The sequence below is a fragment of the Canis lupus genome, chromosome 5 (assembly GCF_011100685.1).
Source record: "Canis lupus familiaris isolate Mischka breed German Shepherd chromosome 5, alternate assembly UU_Cfam_GSD_1.0, whole genome shotgun sequence".
In the NCBI taxonomy this organism is placed as follows: Eukaryota; Metazoa; Chordata; class Mammalia; order Carnivora; family Canidae; genus Canis; species Canis lupus.
In genome coordinates, this window is record NC_049226.1 from 83,330,943 (window position 1) to 83,345,948 (window position 15,006).

Here is a 15,006-nt window from a genome sequence, read left to right on the forward strand (position 1 = left end):
CCGACGCGGGACCTGATCCCAGGACCCCAGGATCACGCCCTGGGCCAAAGGCAGGTGCTAAACCGCGGAGCCACCCAGGGATCCCCTCATTGCAGCGTTTCTGATGGGTGGTTCTCATGTCCTGATATCCGTGGCTATGGTTGAGGTCGTAGGTCCCTTGCCCTGGGCTATCTTGTGGGGAGTGTAGGAAAAAGACTATAGCTTTTAACTTTTTCGAGCTCTTCTCCTGCCTTGTTAACTTCATATTTATGCCTTAGCTTGGTACCTGTGGTTAGGATTTGTGTGGGGCAGTGAACCACAGGAGAGGTTTATCGTGTCCTGGGAAGTTTCTGTTCTCCGGATCTAATTGGCTCAAGTTCCTGCAGCCTCGGGAGAGCATGGATTCCCCTGCAGTCCTTGTCGGAGCCTGAAGATTGGTCTCTGGTATCACTTGGTGCAGCCCAGAGGCTGCTGGTTGATGGGTGGCCTTGGGCACTGCAGAGGCTGCTGGGAACACTGCGGCAGCCTGGGGGGCGGCCGTCTGCTGCCTCAGTTTCAGGGAGATGGGGGAAGCTGTGCTCCTCAGTCCGTTCAGTGTCGTCCTCCAGAGGCCAAGGAACTCTCCTGCAGGTGGCTGCCTCTCCCCTGCCCTCCGAGCCCCTAGAGCCCGAAGAAGCTGGCTAACAAACCGGAAGCTGCTTTGAGGTCTCCTCTCTTGTCTTAGAAATGTATGTGGACTTTGCAGTCTGCTCTATAATGTGTTCTTGTGTTTGCGTCTCTAGCAAACAGCCTGCTCAGCGTGTGGCGTGGGAAGTACCCCCTCCTTGGCCGAGTGTCTCAGAGTCCCCAGGTTCAGAAGGTGCCTAGAACTCAGGGGGGCGCAGGTGCTTCCCCTGTGACCTGGACCCGGTTATCTGTATTCCCTGGAAACAAAGGCGTTTGCTCAAGTGGTTGAGGGGCAGGCCAGGCGCCACATTTATTGTCTGGTTCTTCACACTCCTCTGTGAGCCCTTGAGGCAGCCCTGAAGTGTAGGCACCGTTGAACCTTTTGGCAAAGCAGGGACGGAGATGGGATCCGGGGCCAGTGCCCCTTCCTGGCCCGGCAGGCAGGTGAGCAGGGGGAGCTGCCCCGTGCTCTGCTGTGTGGGGCGGCAGGAATGAGGGGGTGGTGAGAGGCCTCTGGGTTTCTCTCCTTAGGGCCAGAGGCTTCAGGCTGTTTGGAGCCCCCAAGGTGCCGACTTAGAGGAGCCAGGCCTCTGTCTCTTTCCACTTGTCCTTATGGTGGGCTTCTCCCACAGATCACTGTGTCTCTTGGTAACACGCACATGCTGCTTTGCTGAGGCCAGGGTGGGGCCTGAGAACCTACATTTCTAACAAGAGCTGTGAGTGGCAGCCATCCTGTTGGTTGGGGAGCACACCTGGAGGAGTAGGACCTCAGGAGAAGCCAGCAGCCAGAGGCAAGGAACTCTGTGCCCAAATGCCAGGCCCTTTTCCCTGAGAGTTTTGTTCCTGTGGCTTCCTTGGGGTCAAGAAGAGTAAGAGCCCAGTCCTGCGGGCTTTCCTGGGGGCAGCTGGCCCACCTGGTGCAAGTTCTGTAATGCGTGATTTCCTATTGCCTGCACTGCCCATTATTTCTTCATTTTGCATTTGTTGCTTCAGGTTTTAGTTGTTGGGGGGTTTTTGTTGTGTTTTCTTTGTTTTAAGGGTCCCCTGATTTACTCCTAGGCCAGGAGAGGTGCAGTCATAGGCCAGGGGTTCTCTGCGTGGAGGCACAGTAGTGTGTTTTTAGCCAGAGCTGACGAAGCAACAAGTGCAAGGTAGTATGGAGTGTGGGCTCTCCTCGAGGTCACTCTCCTTACAACGCCAGCTTTCCTCGGCGCAGTGGGTCAGCAACCGTGAAGTGTTACTGAGAAAGTAGGTGTTTTAAGAGGTTTCTGCTCCCCCCAAATGCAGATGACTGTCATTTTGAACCTAAACCAAATGTGTGCTAGAATGGAGTTTATCTGGATCCTTGGCACACGCCTAAAATAGGATGTTCTGTTTCCCAGGGGGAGTTGAGCTGGGCGCTGGGGACCCTAGGATAGCACGTGTGGAGTGTCGGCTCCTGCCTGAGCTCACGTCTCCCCCCACCCTCAGATGCTCAAGGAGAAGGCTTCCCACCGTGTTGGACACAGCCCTTTCACAGGGCGGGGGCAAGTTGCTGCTGACCCTCAGTGTTGGGGTTGGTCCTCTTCTCTTTCTCAAAAGCCGTTGAGAAACATTCCAGTCTTGGCTTGGAATCTGGGGAGGGAGAGGTGGGAGGTACAGCAGGCCACATACTGGCATTCTGCAGCCCCCTAAAGCAAAAGTTCTCGAAGGTGTCCTTGCCGTTTGGGCCTCGAACAAGTGGGGAGTTTTCCCAGGGAGAGACCTGGCTCTTCTGGGCCCCCCATAGCAGCAGGTGTGGGGTGGGCACAATATAAGTGCAATTACACTGGACAGGGGTGTGAGAACAGCGTGGTAATTGCTAAAGAGGAAGATTCCAGTTACATTGCCTCCTCAGTGACTGGCACTTGTGAGGCGTGGGCACTGCCCTGAAATGAAAAGCTGAAGGTGGCAAGAAGGCCTCGCAGGGCTAAACCAGCGGCCACGCAGGCAATTGTGTGGCCCAAGCCCCTGAGCTGAATAATTGAATGGAAAGGCTTTACAGGATTGCTGGTCACCTTTTCCTAAGAGCAGAAGTAGGGGGATTGAGTGGGGCCCAGCTGGAAAAGACCGCTGACTCAATAGGGCAGGTGGACGTTGATCAAGACCCTGCGTTTGGAACAGTAGGCAGGTCCTCCCATCTCCCTGGCTGGCCTGGGGGCTTGACCTCCCCTGCTCTGGCCTAGACCAGACACTCAGGCCTACGTCATGACCCTGAGAACTGTGACTTTCCTCCAGCTGAGCCCAAAGAGGCGCTGCAGTGTCCAGAGCAGCCCCTTCTGCAGACGGACCAGGGAGGGCAAGTGATGTCATGGTCATACGGGTTTGGGGGCCGTGGAGCCCCAGGTTTCAGTTCCTGCTCAGGCTGAGTTGGGCTTCACTGCTCTGGGCCTCAGTTTCCTTTTTCCTTCTCTTTTCCTTTTTTTTTTTTTTTTTTTTTTTTTTAAGATTTTATATATTTATTTGACAGAGAGAGAGAGCACAAACAGGGGAAGCGGCAGAGGGAGAAGCAGATGCTGCCCAGAGCTCACGCCTGGAGCCGAAGGCAGACGCTCCACCGCTGAGCCACCCGGGTGCCCCTCATTTGGGTTCTTAGTTGACATTGTGCTCCCCGTGTTCTGTGCTGTGACTCAGTTTGGCAATGGCAGCTTTGGGGACTCTCCCAGCAATGGGATCTGGCAGGATGTGCCTTGACCCTTGCAGACACAGGTGAAGTCCTCCAGGGTACAGTCTGAGACTGCCTGTCCCGCATCAGGGACTCGTGAGACCCCCGCCGCGGACGGCCCTCCCCTGCGCGCTGCCCACCGGCCCGCCACCCCGAGTCGCTCCTCTGTTTGGGGGCCTCCAGGCCACCCAGCGTGTGTTTTAGTGGAGAAGGGGAGGGGCTGACTAGCAGCTTCCATTTGGGAAATCCTCATTCCTTCAGAGTCAGTTTTGTTCTCCAGAAGAAAAGCGAAGGGAAACCTGTAAAGAGAGTGGTTTGGTTTCCTAAAATCAGCTTCTCTCAGCTACGACTAACCAAAACCCAACTCAACAACGAGGTTGTTACTGGCTGTCTTTTTTTTTTTTTTTAAGATATTATATATTTATTTGGCAGAGCACAAGCAGGGACAGGGGGAGAGGGAGAGGCAGGCTCCCGCTGAGCAGGGAGCCCGAGGTGGGGCTCGATCCCAGCACCCCGGGATCATGACCTGAGCTGAAGGCAGACGCTTACCCAACTGAGCCACACGGGTGCCCGTTACTGGCTGTCTTAATGACAGGCTTCAGGGTCGCTTTCATTCAGTGGCTCTGGCCCTGTTTTCCTACTCTGTCTTGTGTCCTCAATACAACTCCCTCCCTCATGGTGACAAAATGGCTGTGGCAGGATCAGGCCTCTCATCTGCCGGCCAGAGGGTAGGTGTCTTGCCAGGGGCTTCCTCTGAGTGGGAGTAAGCGTGGCTTCCATCAACCCCTGCAAACCTCCCTCGGGTCTCACTGGTCCAGGCTGGGCCCTATGGCCAGGGGATGCCTTGTCCTGATCGGCTCAGCTTGGTGAGGCGAGAGTATTTCTCTTAGACCAGCTGGGCCTTCCCTGAAGCTTAGAGTGGGGTTAGGTTTCCCTGGAACACGCAGGCCTGTGGATAGACCCTGAATAAATAATGGGCTACTCTTAAGGAGGTAAGAGGAAAGAACTAGGGGCAGGGCAGCCACCTGTCCCCCCGCCGTACCAGCCTTTGGTCGTGAAGTCGTTCGTTACCTTCAGTTCTTGGATTTCATTGGCTTGGGTCCCCTCTAGGATGTTGTGGGAGTTGTCCCCTCCACTGCCCTCCTCTACTCTTTTGGGGAACCCTCACATGTTAGTCTGCTCTGGTCTCCTGGCCGAGGTCCGATGCCTGAAGACCTCAAGGGCGCCAGCAGCTGCCCCTCTGCCCCTGCTGTTCTTTATCAGGCACTGTACTTTCCTTTAATTTTTTTTTGTTGTTGTTGTTGTTTATTTTCTTACTGCTCAGCCTGAGCACAGCTGGTCTCTCTTGAGGGCACCATGACCATCTCAGGGACCAGGGCTGGGTGTTCCTCTTCAGTCTGTGCCATGCCCTGTCATTTGGACCCCAGGCAGGGCTGCTTGTGGCGTCAGTCACCCAGAGATGCTCCCCTCCAGCTGTCTGAGCTTCTTGCCTCCCTCCATGCCCATCCCTGCACCCCTCCTCCCTGCTAGGTGGAAGTCCAACTCCAGACCATCCTTCCAGTGGGCTCTTCTCCCACCCCAGCCATTGATAGGCAACCAGAAGCCCCCTGTGTACTCTGGGCCCAAGCACAGCATCTGTCCCGTAGCAGGTCCTGCCAGATTCTGTGGATCCACTCTGAGTGGATCCAAGATGGATCCAAGGTGGGTGAGGTGTTAAAAGGAAGACTTCTCCTGGGCCTCTGAGGATCACCCAGCCTTTGACAGATCTCTGTTCTCAGGTTGCCCATCCTCTGGCTCTTCGCCACTGGTTTCCTTTTGGGGCAGGAGAAAGGTACAGGAGCCGGGGGGTGGGGGGGTCGCTGGGGAGAAATGCCAGGCCTCTTGCATTCTTAGTCTCTTATCTTGGTTCGTTCATTCGTTCGTTCGTTCCTTCCTTCCTTCTTTTTCAGTTAACATTTTAAATATGTAATTGTTTCCCCACCTCCCAACCCTTGATTTGAGAACTAATATGTTACCGATTTTGGAAAATACAGGAGGGTAGAAAGAAAACACTAAAATCCCCTATAGTCCCACAGCTCAGAGAAAAGCACCGTATTCATTTTGTTTTTCTTTCCAGTCTTTTTTTTTTTTTAAGATTTTATTTATTCATTAGAGAGACACAGAGAGAGAGAGGCAGAGACACAGGGAGAGGGAGAAGCAGGCTCCATGCAGGGAGTCTGACGGGGGACTCGATCCCGGGTCTCCAGGATCACCGCTGAGCCACCTGGGCTGCCCTCCCTCCAGTCTTTTTTAAAAATGTGTGAACGAATTCTCATGAAAATACAGTTGGGTCAGACTACACACAATTTTATGTCCTGCTGTTCTCATTGAACATTCACTTGTGTTTTCCGTGTCATTAAGTATCATTTTACACCACCACCATTCAGTTAGGCATGGTTTGCTGCTGTATCAGTGTGCCAGGATTTCATTTTTCATTATTTTAGGCAGTGCCACAGCAGGCATCTGTGATTATTTCCACAAAATAAATTTCTAGAGGTGAAACCGGTTTGCTGCTCCACCTGCCAACCTGAGCACTGTCCCTGTTCCCTGGGGACAGGCTTCAGAGCCCCTTTCTCTGCTTGGAGGTCAAATCCCGTAAGTGCTCTCCCATCGGCAGGTCTGTGACACTTGCTGCGTTAGACCGTAAACGTCCCCCGGCGGCAGAGGGTCAGAGGTGTTCTGGGTCCAATATCATATGGATGAGGCTGTGCCACGTACCCTGTGCCACGCCCTTTACGCAGAAGGACCCACAGATCCTTTTGATGAATAAAACCCCAACAATTCTCGTTATAGTGGGAAGATGCCTGAAGTGGACTATGTGGTTCTGGCAGAATGGTTTGATTGGATCCTGAAGAACATCGACGTGTCCGTTGATTTGATAGGTGAGGGACCCCTCGGACGTCCCTCCCAGGGCTGGGAGGAGGTGCTTGGGGGGCTGCCAGCCAGCAGGGGTGTGGGCAGGGCCCTTACCGCTGGTGATTCTTTCATCTTCTCCCCAAGGGCAGACAGGATCGGGTGCTTCTGGTCCCTCCTGGTGGAGCACCCTGTCCTTTGTGCCTCCCGGGTCTGTTGTGATTTGATGGGGTTTTTTTAGTGTGCAAGGAGGGGAGGAGGGACATAGCCGGGACCTTTACTGAGACCCACGGGCCAGAACCCGTGCTAAGCTTTGTGCACATACAGAGCCTCTTCAGCCTCTCAGCAATCCTGGGCGGCTGGTGACATGGAAAGAAAAACGGAAGTTGGGCTGAGGGTCAAGATGACTGGAGGCCCCACAGCCGGTCAGCGGTCGGGCTGGGAGCTGGCTGTGGTCTGCGTCTCCTGCTCAGAGCTTCTGGCAGATGGTTCTCTGCACGCCTGGCCCACATGCCTACCTTCCCCCTCTCCCCGGCCTCCACTTCCAAGCCACAAACAGGGTAATTAGAACCACATATTATTTTTTTAAATTGCAGTTTATCTCCGGACCGCTCCTGAGACCTGTTACCGGAGGTTACAGATGAGATGCAGGGAAGAGGAGACGGTCATTCCCCTGGTGAGTGTGCCCGTGAGCCCGCAGAATGACCGGGAAACCACCTCCACCCCAGCCCGGCCCCTCCCTCCGTGAGATCATTGTGCTGGTTGCCGAGAGAGAAACAGGAACTGAGCATAAACTCTGATTTCCTCTGTGGGTGGAGACCCTGCATGAAGTCCAGACCTGCCTCAGTTCCTGGGGTCCCAGACGCACAGACGCATCCCTGCTCCCTCTCCCCACCCAGGTGTCCCCAGGGCTTGTCCTGTCCACCACCTGAAGATTGCTTGCTTGTGCGTCCTGCTCTGGAGCCTCGCTAGAGCTAGAATGTTCCCTCCCACTGGCAGCCACATCCCCCGTGCTGAGTGCAGTACTGGGCTCGAGGCGGTCCTCTTCGGCGCTTGCCCGGTGCCTCGCCCTTCTGGGTTCTGGCTCAGGGCCACAGGGACTCTGGTCAGGACTCTTGTAACTATTGGGCTGCTCTCCTTGTCCTGTTCCTTCACCCCTCCATGGTCCCTCCAAAACCTGGCCTCCACTTTGCTGCTTGGGTGCAGCTTCCAGTACAGAATGCCACTCATGCAATTTCCCAGCCACAGACCCTTGGGTGTCTTGCTGCAGTCTGGGGTCAAGTCCCCGCCGGTAGCGTGCCATCCCGGATCCTGCCTCATGGACGTTATCTCCCTCCATTCCCTGCCTTTCATGTTCTGGCCACAGAGACCAGTCGTGGTTATGCTCACACTCACACTCACTATGCAGTTGCACAAATGTGCCTTTGTGTAGTGATTTCTTTTGCCTTCAGCTCAGATGTCACCTTTTCCAGGAAGCCTTCCCTGACCTTCCCTCCATTGTGCTCCCTTAACCACTGGGCTCACGGTGATCACAGCCCTAAGGACAAGCATACCAGAACTGTTTAGACATTTGTTCCCCATCCCTCATCAAACTGAGCTTTTTTTTTTTTTTTTTAATTCATTCATGAGAGACACAGAGAGAGAGAGAGAGAGAGGCAGAGACACAGGCAGAGGGAGAAGCAGGCTCCATGCAGGGAGCCCGACATGGGACTCGATCCCGGAACTCCAGGATCACACCCTGGGCCGAAGGTGGCGCTAAACCGCTGAGCCACCCAGGCTGCCCAAACTGTGAGCTTTTTAAGATTAGATCTTATTGCTTCTGCATCCCCAGCATGTTTCCCAGAGCTTGGCACCTAGGAGTTCTTCAGTACAGAACTGAATGCCCCATGTGAATGCCACTGGGAGTACACAGACAGCAGCTGGGCAGGCATTTACAGGGATGTCTTGGGGGTCTGAGCTCAGGATGGGCTGGACTGGGGGCCCTTGAAGACCTGTTGAGTCTGCAGGACTTGACCCTGAGGCCCACCCAGCCTTGTCTTCCCCAGGCACCAGCAAGGTTGCTACCAGCTGTGAAGGCGTAGGCCTCCCTCCAGGTAGCTCCTTTGAAATCCGGAGGTAGGAGTGATTGGAGGAAGGGCACAGTAGAGCGGCGCTGGGCCGGGCTGTGGTAGGACACAGCCATTCTATGCAGTGACCCAGATGTCCCGAAGAAATGACAAGTCCGGAGTCCCTACAAGCTGTTATTAGCCAAGCCATTATCTTAACATTTCTGACAAGGCCTACAGGACAAATCTGTCGTTGCCAAGGGAGAACTCAGTGGTGGATGAGAAGGTGGCCATGAGGCTTTCCTGAGGGCTTCCGGGCTGGCTATAAATTACTGCTTGGGGAGGTGGTTGTGTGTGGCCTGAGCACCTTGGCCTGTGCATGAGAAAGTGTGCGCCATCCAGTCCTGCCTGGTGCAGAGGCTCTGATGGCTTAGGTTGTGTCTGGGCCTCTTTCCCCCTGGGTTCCCCATCGTGGTGCTTTCTGAAGTTGATCTTCATGGTCTAGGGGGCCCACATAGGTCACAAGTTGTCTGGTGGGGTGGAAGCAGTGGGAGTGGGTCCCCGAGGCCAGTCAGGGCCGCAGTCCCCCGAAGGAAGGACAGAGGGAAGGGTTCAGAGGCTGCCTAGGGTTGGGGATCCTACCATGAAGGAACCGGTGGCCCTGCTGATGGCGAAGTGGCAGGAAGTGTGATAAGCCCGGTGGGAGGGTGTGGATGAGGCAGCAGTGGTACAGGGTGGTGCTAGAGGGATGGAGTAGGGGCTGGAGTGATGCCTCTCACTGTCACGATGCCCAGGCTGCCTGATGGAGGGAGTGGCTGCTTTTAATGCTATCCACCTGAGCCAGGATGATGGTTGCAGACTCCTTCGTCCCAGCCACTGCTCCGTGGTCGTTAACAGTCACCCCCCCTGCCTGAGATCCTTGGAGGAGAGGTTTGTTCCCCTCCCTGCTCTTGACAGCCTGCGTGCCTATGTGTGTCTGTGTGTGTGTTCCCTGGCAGGAGTACCTGGATGCCATTCACCACCTCTATGAGGAGTGGCTCATCAAAGGGAATCTTTTCCCTGTAGCAGCCCCTGTTCTGGTAAGTCCCCCTGGCAGGGCTGGCGGCTTTTCTGGAAGGAGGAGTGCCCCAGGGAATGTCAGCCACACTGCAGTCTGGGGAAGGGCAAGGTCCTTCAGAGCTGGAGGATTTAGAATAAGGAAGCAGGGAGGGTAGAAGGGGCCCTTTCTCTCTCCCGGTCCTCACTGTGGATGAGACTCACAGTCAGCTGGACAGACCTAAGAGAAGGTGGCCTGTTCCAACGTCCTTACACTGATGGCCACAGTAACATCTCACTTATCCAGCATTGTCAGTGAAGGAGTATTCCAGATGGGTGAAGCCTCCAGATGTGGGTTTTGGTTTTAACCACTTGGGATGGTGGTCTTTCTGATGCAACCATCCCTTCTTCAGTGGCTAGCAGGCATGGAGCCTCATTGCCCCTCTTCCCGGTGACCCAGGGCATCTGAAGGAACACCAGTTGCTGTCTGGGCTGTTACACAGTGACACCCTTAGGAGTGCTGAGGTGTGTAGGACTGTTTGCCCCAGACCACTCATGTCTTTGAGTTCCCATGTTGGCTTCGTGTAGCAGCCCTCTTTCTCCTGCTGATACTCGCCACCTCTAACTGTGTGTCATTTCCACCCGTCCCTCCTGCCTTTCCCAATTTGCTGCTGCTGAACTTCTTCAGATGCGCAAATGGATACTGAGACATTTTGGGAGCGTGTGTCCAGCGTGGGATCTGAGAGAGGGATGCTCACAAACTTTTGTGCGTGGCCTGAGGGATATCTGTTTGAATTGCTCAGATACTTCTACTCATGGTGCTTCCAGGCCATGAGGTTGCTGGAAAGTGAGATATTACTGTACTGGATTTTTAAAGAAGTAAAATCTATCTTTCCCCCTCATTAGGGGAATATTAAGATGATTAAGGGGAAAAGGGGGAAAAGTCATTTATGGGCTGGCTGCAGGGACAGCCATAGTGGATTCTTTTTTTTTTTTTCTTAATTTATTCATGAGAGACACAGAGACAGAGACACAGGCAGAGGGAGAAGCAGGCTCCATGCAGGGAGCCCGATGTGGGACTCGATCCTGGGACTCCAGGATCACGCCTTGGGCTGAAGGCAGGCGCTAAACTGCTGAGACACCCGGGCTGCCCGGATTCTTAAGTGGAAATGTAGTTGAGAATGTGAATTGACCTAGAACCTGGCGCTGTTCTGCTCTAACCCTCCTTTGTATCTGCCTGTGACCTTGGACTTCTCTGCCGCTCCTGCCTCCATCCTTCTCTCTTTCCCTCTGTGAAGGGAGGATGATGTTGAGGTCAAGTGCAGCCCTGTGACCCGTGTGTTTAATTTCCAGGTGATTGAGGCTGACCACGACATGCGGAAAATGCTAGAACTCTTCCAACAAAACCGGGACCGAATATTAACTCCAGAGAATCAGAAACATGGTTCATAGGATGGAAAGATCATGCCAGGAAAATGCCCGCTGCTACCAACTTAGCTATTAGGAGCAATCTGGAAATATCTCCTTTCGAGAGGGCTTTATATATCTGGCCGCATTTGTATTCCTGACGGTCTTTTCCTCTTTACCAGTGTCTTCAGCTGGGTCTCTGTTCCTTGTGGGTAGATGACAAATGGGACCAATGGGTTTGTCATGCCCTTTGGTGTTTGCAGGCTTGCACTCCCCCAGCCCTTCTCCTGGTGGCTTCCCACTGCTGGGTCCATGTGAGTAAGGGAAGAGCCACCTGAAGTTATGCTGGGCTTAGGGTCTCTAACCCTTCCCACTACTCAGGAGGGTGAGGTGGTGGCCTCTGAGAAGCTCAGGCTAAAGGGTTGCCCAGGGTCACACATCCAGGGACAGTGGAGTTGGCACAATTTAAACTTTTGGTGACTCCAGAACATTCTGTGTCTCATCCTGAGAGCCTGTCTTCCCTTGCTACAGATCTCACAGCTGTATGGAGAGAGCCAGCAGAGCATGGAGACAGTATCATCACTTTCTCATTATCTGAGTAGTTCTCGAGGGCCATTGATGTTCTTAGACTTTCACAAAATTGTGCTGTATTTGGCTTGAGCCTAATGTTCAGTGGTTTCCCAGCACGAGGCCGCGGTGGCATTTGCCACCTCGGCATCTGGGCTTCTGTGTCCTTGGGAGAATCATGCGTTGACTCCTGAATGGTGTTTGGTTTCCTTGGTGACAAAGGCCTTGCCTGAGCTGCCGCCAGTGCCATGTCAGAGAAAGGGCTTTTGGTGTGTGGATGGTTTGCCCAGTGCCAAGCTGGGGCAAGGGGCCATCAGCCCTGGATTCCGAGGCCGCCTCAGTCTATAATGGCCTTGTGTGAAGAGCTTTGCCTTTGGAATTACTGAGAGGTTGTGGCCTGGGGAAGAGACACAAGTGGCCTTATGTCTTTTTGAAATGTTTTTCCACCCAAGGAGACACCTTGGACCAGAGAGCATGAAATCATCTTTATTGGCTCAAAATATATCTTAGCTTCACTGAGCTGTAACAATGCATCAAAGCCACAGCTGTCTCTTGAGTCAAGTGGGAAGTAAGAGAAAGAACAGTCTCATAGGGGGCGATCTGGACAGGAAGATCAGAGCTTGCAAGCCAAGGCTCTTAGAGCACTCATGCTCCTGATATTTTGGAGGCAGGCCGAGAGAGCTTCAAGAAGCCTGGCTGTAGATGTGGGGCAGGGTCAGTTGTGACCTTTGGGGAAACAGGCCTCAGCCTCTCCTGAGCAGCGTTGTTGTAAACAGGTTGGAAGGCCTCGTCCCAGCCTCTGCGTGAGTGTGGCTCCTGTGCACACTGTGGCTGACAGGCATCCTGCTGGTCCAGTGGTCCAGTCCCAGAGGGAGTGCTAAGGGGCAGGCACTGTGACTCCCAGACCAGTTCTTGGGCCACATGGTCAGGATGAGGGGCAGCAACCCAGTGGGGATGTGTCTCTCAGCCCAAATGTCAGTGGTTGACCAGAAGCCTGGGGGAGGCAAGAGCCTGTACTGCCAGGTGTCTTGACAAGCCAGGGAAGTCTTTGGAAATTTGTAAATGAACAGTCCAGTATCCCCACAGCTCACTTTAAGCATCTGTTTTGGGGGAAATATGATTTAAAAATAGTAAAGTATTGCCCTGTGGTAGCCAATAAATCCTTCACCTAAAACCTGTTGTTAATTTTGGAGTGCTTCCTAGGCCAGTGATTTTAGCTCCCTCCAGCATCCTCTGCCAGTAGAATAAAGTGTGTCATTTTGTAAACTCCATCTTTCCTAACATGGGATGGATGGGCTCGAAGGAGCTCACCATCCTCTTGCTCTGGCCCTGCAGAGGATGCTGTGTATCTGCAGAGGCCAGAGCAGGTGGCAAAATCTGTCAGCCCAGATAGGTCACACGAAACAGCTGGTGCCCAGCTGGCATGGATGAAGGTTGCTTTCCCCACGTGGCAGGCAGGGCTGGTGGCTTCAGGGGTCATGGAGCAGTTACAAAAGCCAGGGCAGAAGAAGGGAGATGGCACATGGGAGGCGGGGGCCTAGTGTTAGCACAGAAGGAGGTGATCCCCAGAGGCTCAGGAATGGCTGGGAGGAGCCTTGCAGGGGCTTGCATCTCTGACCTGTTGACCTAGCAAGCCAGAGCAATGACATTCCAGATTTGCCAGGGTTGCCCCATTCTTACCTTGAGGTGGGGTTCCGCAGGGCATAACGTGAGCATACCCCAGAGCTGTCTCGGCTCTTTGACTCTTAGCAATTAAAAAAAAATTTTGAACAGCATATACATTGTTTTAGTCAGCATTTTTAGTGAAATAGTTCTAATTTACACTACAGGTTTTTAATTTTATATGCAAAATACATGATTAGAATAATTCAGAAATATCTCATGTACTTGACGATTAACAAACGAAATGAGGTAGGAGTGTATTTCTGTGTCACATAGAAGCGTGGAGGTGGGTGATCTGGGGCTGGTGTGGTGGCTCCGAGGCCATCAGGATCCCGGGCTCCTTCTGCTTTCGGTGCCCAGTTCAACTTCATGGTTCGTGGCTTCCTTCCTCCCTCCAGCACTTCCCTGTCCAAGATGGGGCCAGAACTCCTGCTCCGGCTAATGTTGGCCAGGACATACGGTCCCTGACATACTGTCAGAACATGCTGTCCCCCACGCACACGTGAATTCTAATGTTGATGATGACCTTTGCAAGGCACAACTGAGATAAGCTGGAAGGTTCTAACGGGATTTTGCTAGAGGCCTTGGAGGTGGGGCAAGGGCAGGAGGGATGTGGGGACCCACAGGCTGGACCACAGGTCCGGCGTTAGTGCTCTGCGCCCTCTGGCCCCACGTGTCCCTCCCCCCTGCCCTCACGTCACCTCACATCCTCCTCACCAGCCGGTGCTCAGCCTGCCTCTGAGATGGGCAGAGACCACCAGTCTGACCTACTCCCACAGCGTGGCTCTCAAGGAAGCCCTCCCTAACTGTGGACCCCAGGAAACGGTGTCACCTTTCCGTTTCTCTCCCTCCCTCCTTCATTTCCACCTGAGCGCCTCACCTAAATGAGAAGTGCCCCCCGCAACCTGTGGGGTACCTCAGTCAGAGACCCTGCCTGGGACTCCTGCAGACTCATACCACCAGACCTGGGGCGGGGGTGGGGTGTCGGGGAGAGGATTGAAGCATTTACTACTCTGAGACCAGGTAGATGTTTCCAGAACCTGCCTACCCCTGAATACTGTTGAATCTGTGTCATCTTGTTGTCCTAGAGCCCTGGAGCCAGATGGGGGCGCTCCCTGTAAATACTCCCACATCTGTGGAATGAATGACCTTCGTCCCTGCGGTCTCTCCATCCCGAAGAATTCTAGTTATTAGAGTAACTGGGGCTGCTGGAAACGTCAGCCCCCCTTGTGGAGAATCTAGTCACAGTAATGTCCCGCCTGGCGCCTCTGGGCTTTGGGGTGGATTACTCACCCGGGGCCCCAGGGTCACTGGCAGGGCTTTCTTCTCCTGATAACCCCAACCCTGCAGCTCCCCTAAGGCCGAGTGAGCTCAGTGCTCCCCTAGGTTACAGAAGACAGTGAGCTTGCCAAAGGCTGTCATTAAACAGAAGCCGGGAGAGAGCCAGTCTTGTGGAATCTGGAGTGGGTTTCCACGGTTACTGCTATCGTCCTGAATTTCTGCATTTCTTGGCTTTTTTTTTCTTCAAGGCTGGGGTCCATGGAGCACAGGTGTCCTGGGAGGTAATCACAGGTGTTCTGAGAACGGAGGGTTCCGTAGTCCAGGAAATTAGGGAAGCGCCACCTGGCTACTTTCTCTGAGATGCACAAGGTTCAACTCCAACAGTCCTGTGATCAAGACACCTTTTCAACTTTAAGCCAGGGACTCTCAAACTCTTTGACAGTAGAACCCCTCATTGGGGAATAGCCATTAACAGTCTCCAAGAGAGTAGTGTTCCTCGGAACACATATGGGGAAAAGCACTTTTAGGGGACCTGCAGCTGCTTTTGTGCTCTTGGGAGTCTCTAGCTCCTGGTTCTCCAGTTTCGGCGCATCTGAATCTCCTGGAGGGCATGTTAAAACCTGAATTGCTAGGCCCACCCTCAGTTTCCAATCTAGGGTATCTGGGGTGGGCAGGCCCGAGAATCTGCTTTCTAACACTGTTCCAGGTGACGATGAGGCTATGGTCCAGGGGCCACCCTTTATGGGCCACCTCTTGAGATTGACACTTTCTAGAATCAGACATCCCAGA

At 53.7% G+C, this 15,006-nt stretch overlaps 1 protein-coding gene across 5 annotated transcripts in view; it reads left to right on the forward strand.

Annotated features, from left to right (window-relative positions):
• TK2 (thymidine kinase 2) overlaps positions 1 to 12,448 on the forward strand; it is a 28,628-nt gene extending 16,180 nt beyond the window's left edge. For 3 of the 5 annotated variants that reach the window (XM_038538778.1, XM_038538779.1, XM_038538780.1), the window contains 4 exons: positions 6,161 to 6,249; positions 6,817 to 6,896; positions 9,264 to 9,344; positions 10,654 to 12,448. In XM_038538778.1, the coding sequence (XP_038394706.1) occupies positions 6,161 to 6,249; positions 6,817 to 6,896; positions 9,264 to 9,344; positions 10,654 to 10,752 (349 nt within the window). In that variant the 3' untranslated portion in view covers positions 10,753 to 12,448. Of the gene's footprint in view, positions 1 to 6,160; positions 6,250 to 6,816; positions 6,897 to 9,263; positions 9,345 to 9,713; positions 9,826 to 10,653 lie in introns of all 5 variants that reach the window. The other 2 variants (XR_005360230.1, XR_005360231.1) reach the window with 2 other exon arrangements.
• The last annotated feature ends 2,558 nt before the right edge of the window (positions 12,449 to 15,006 follow it).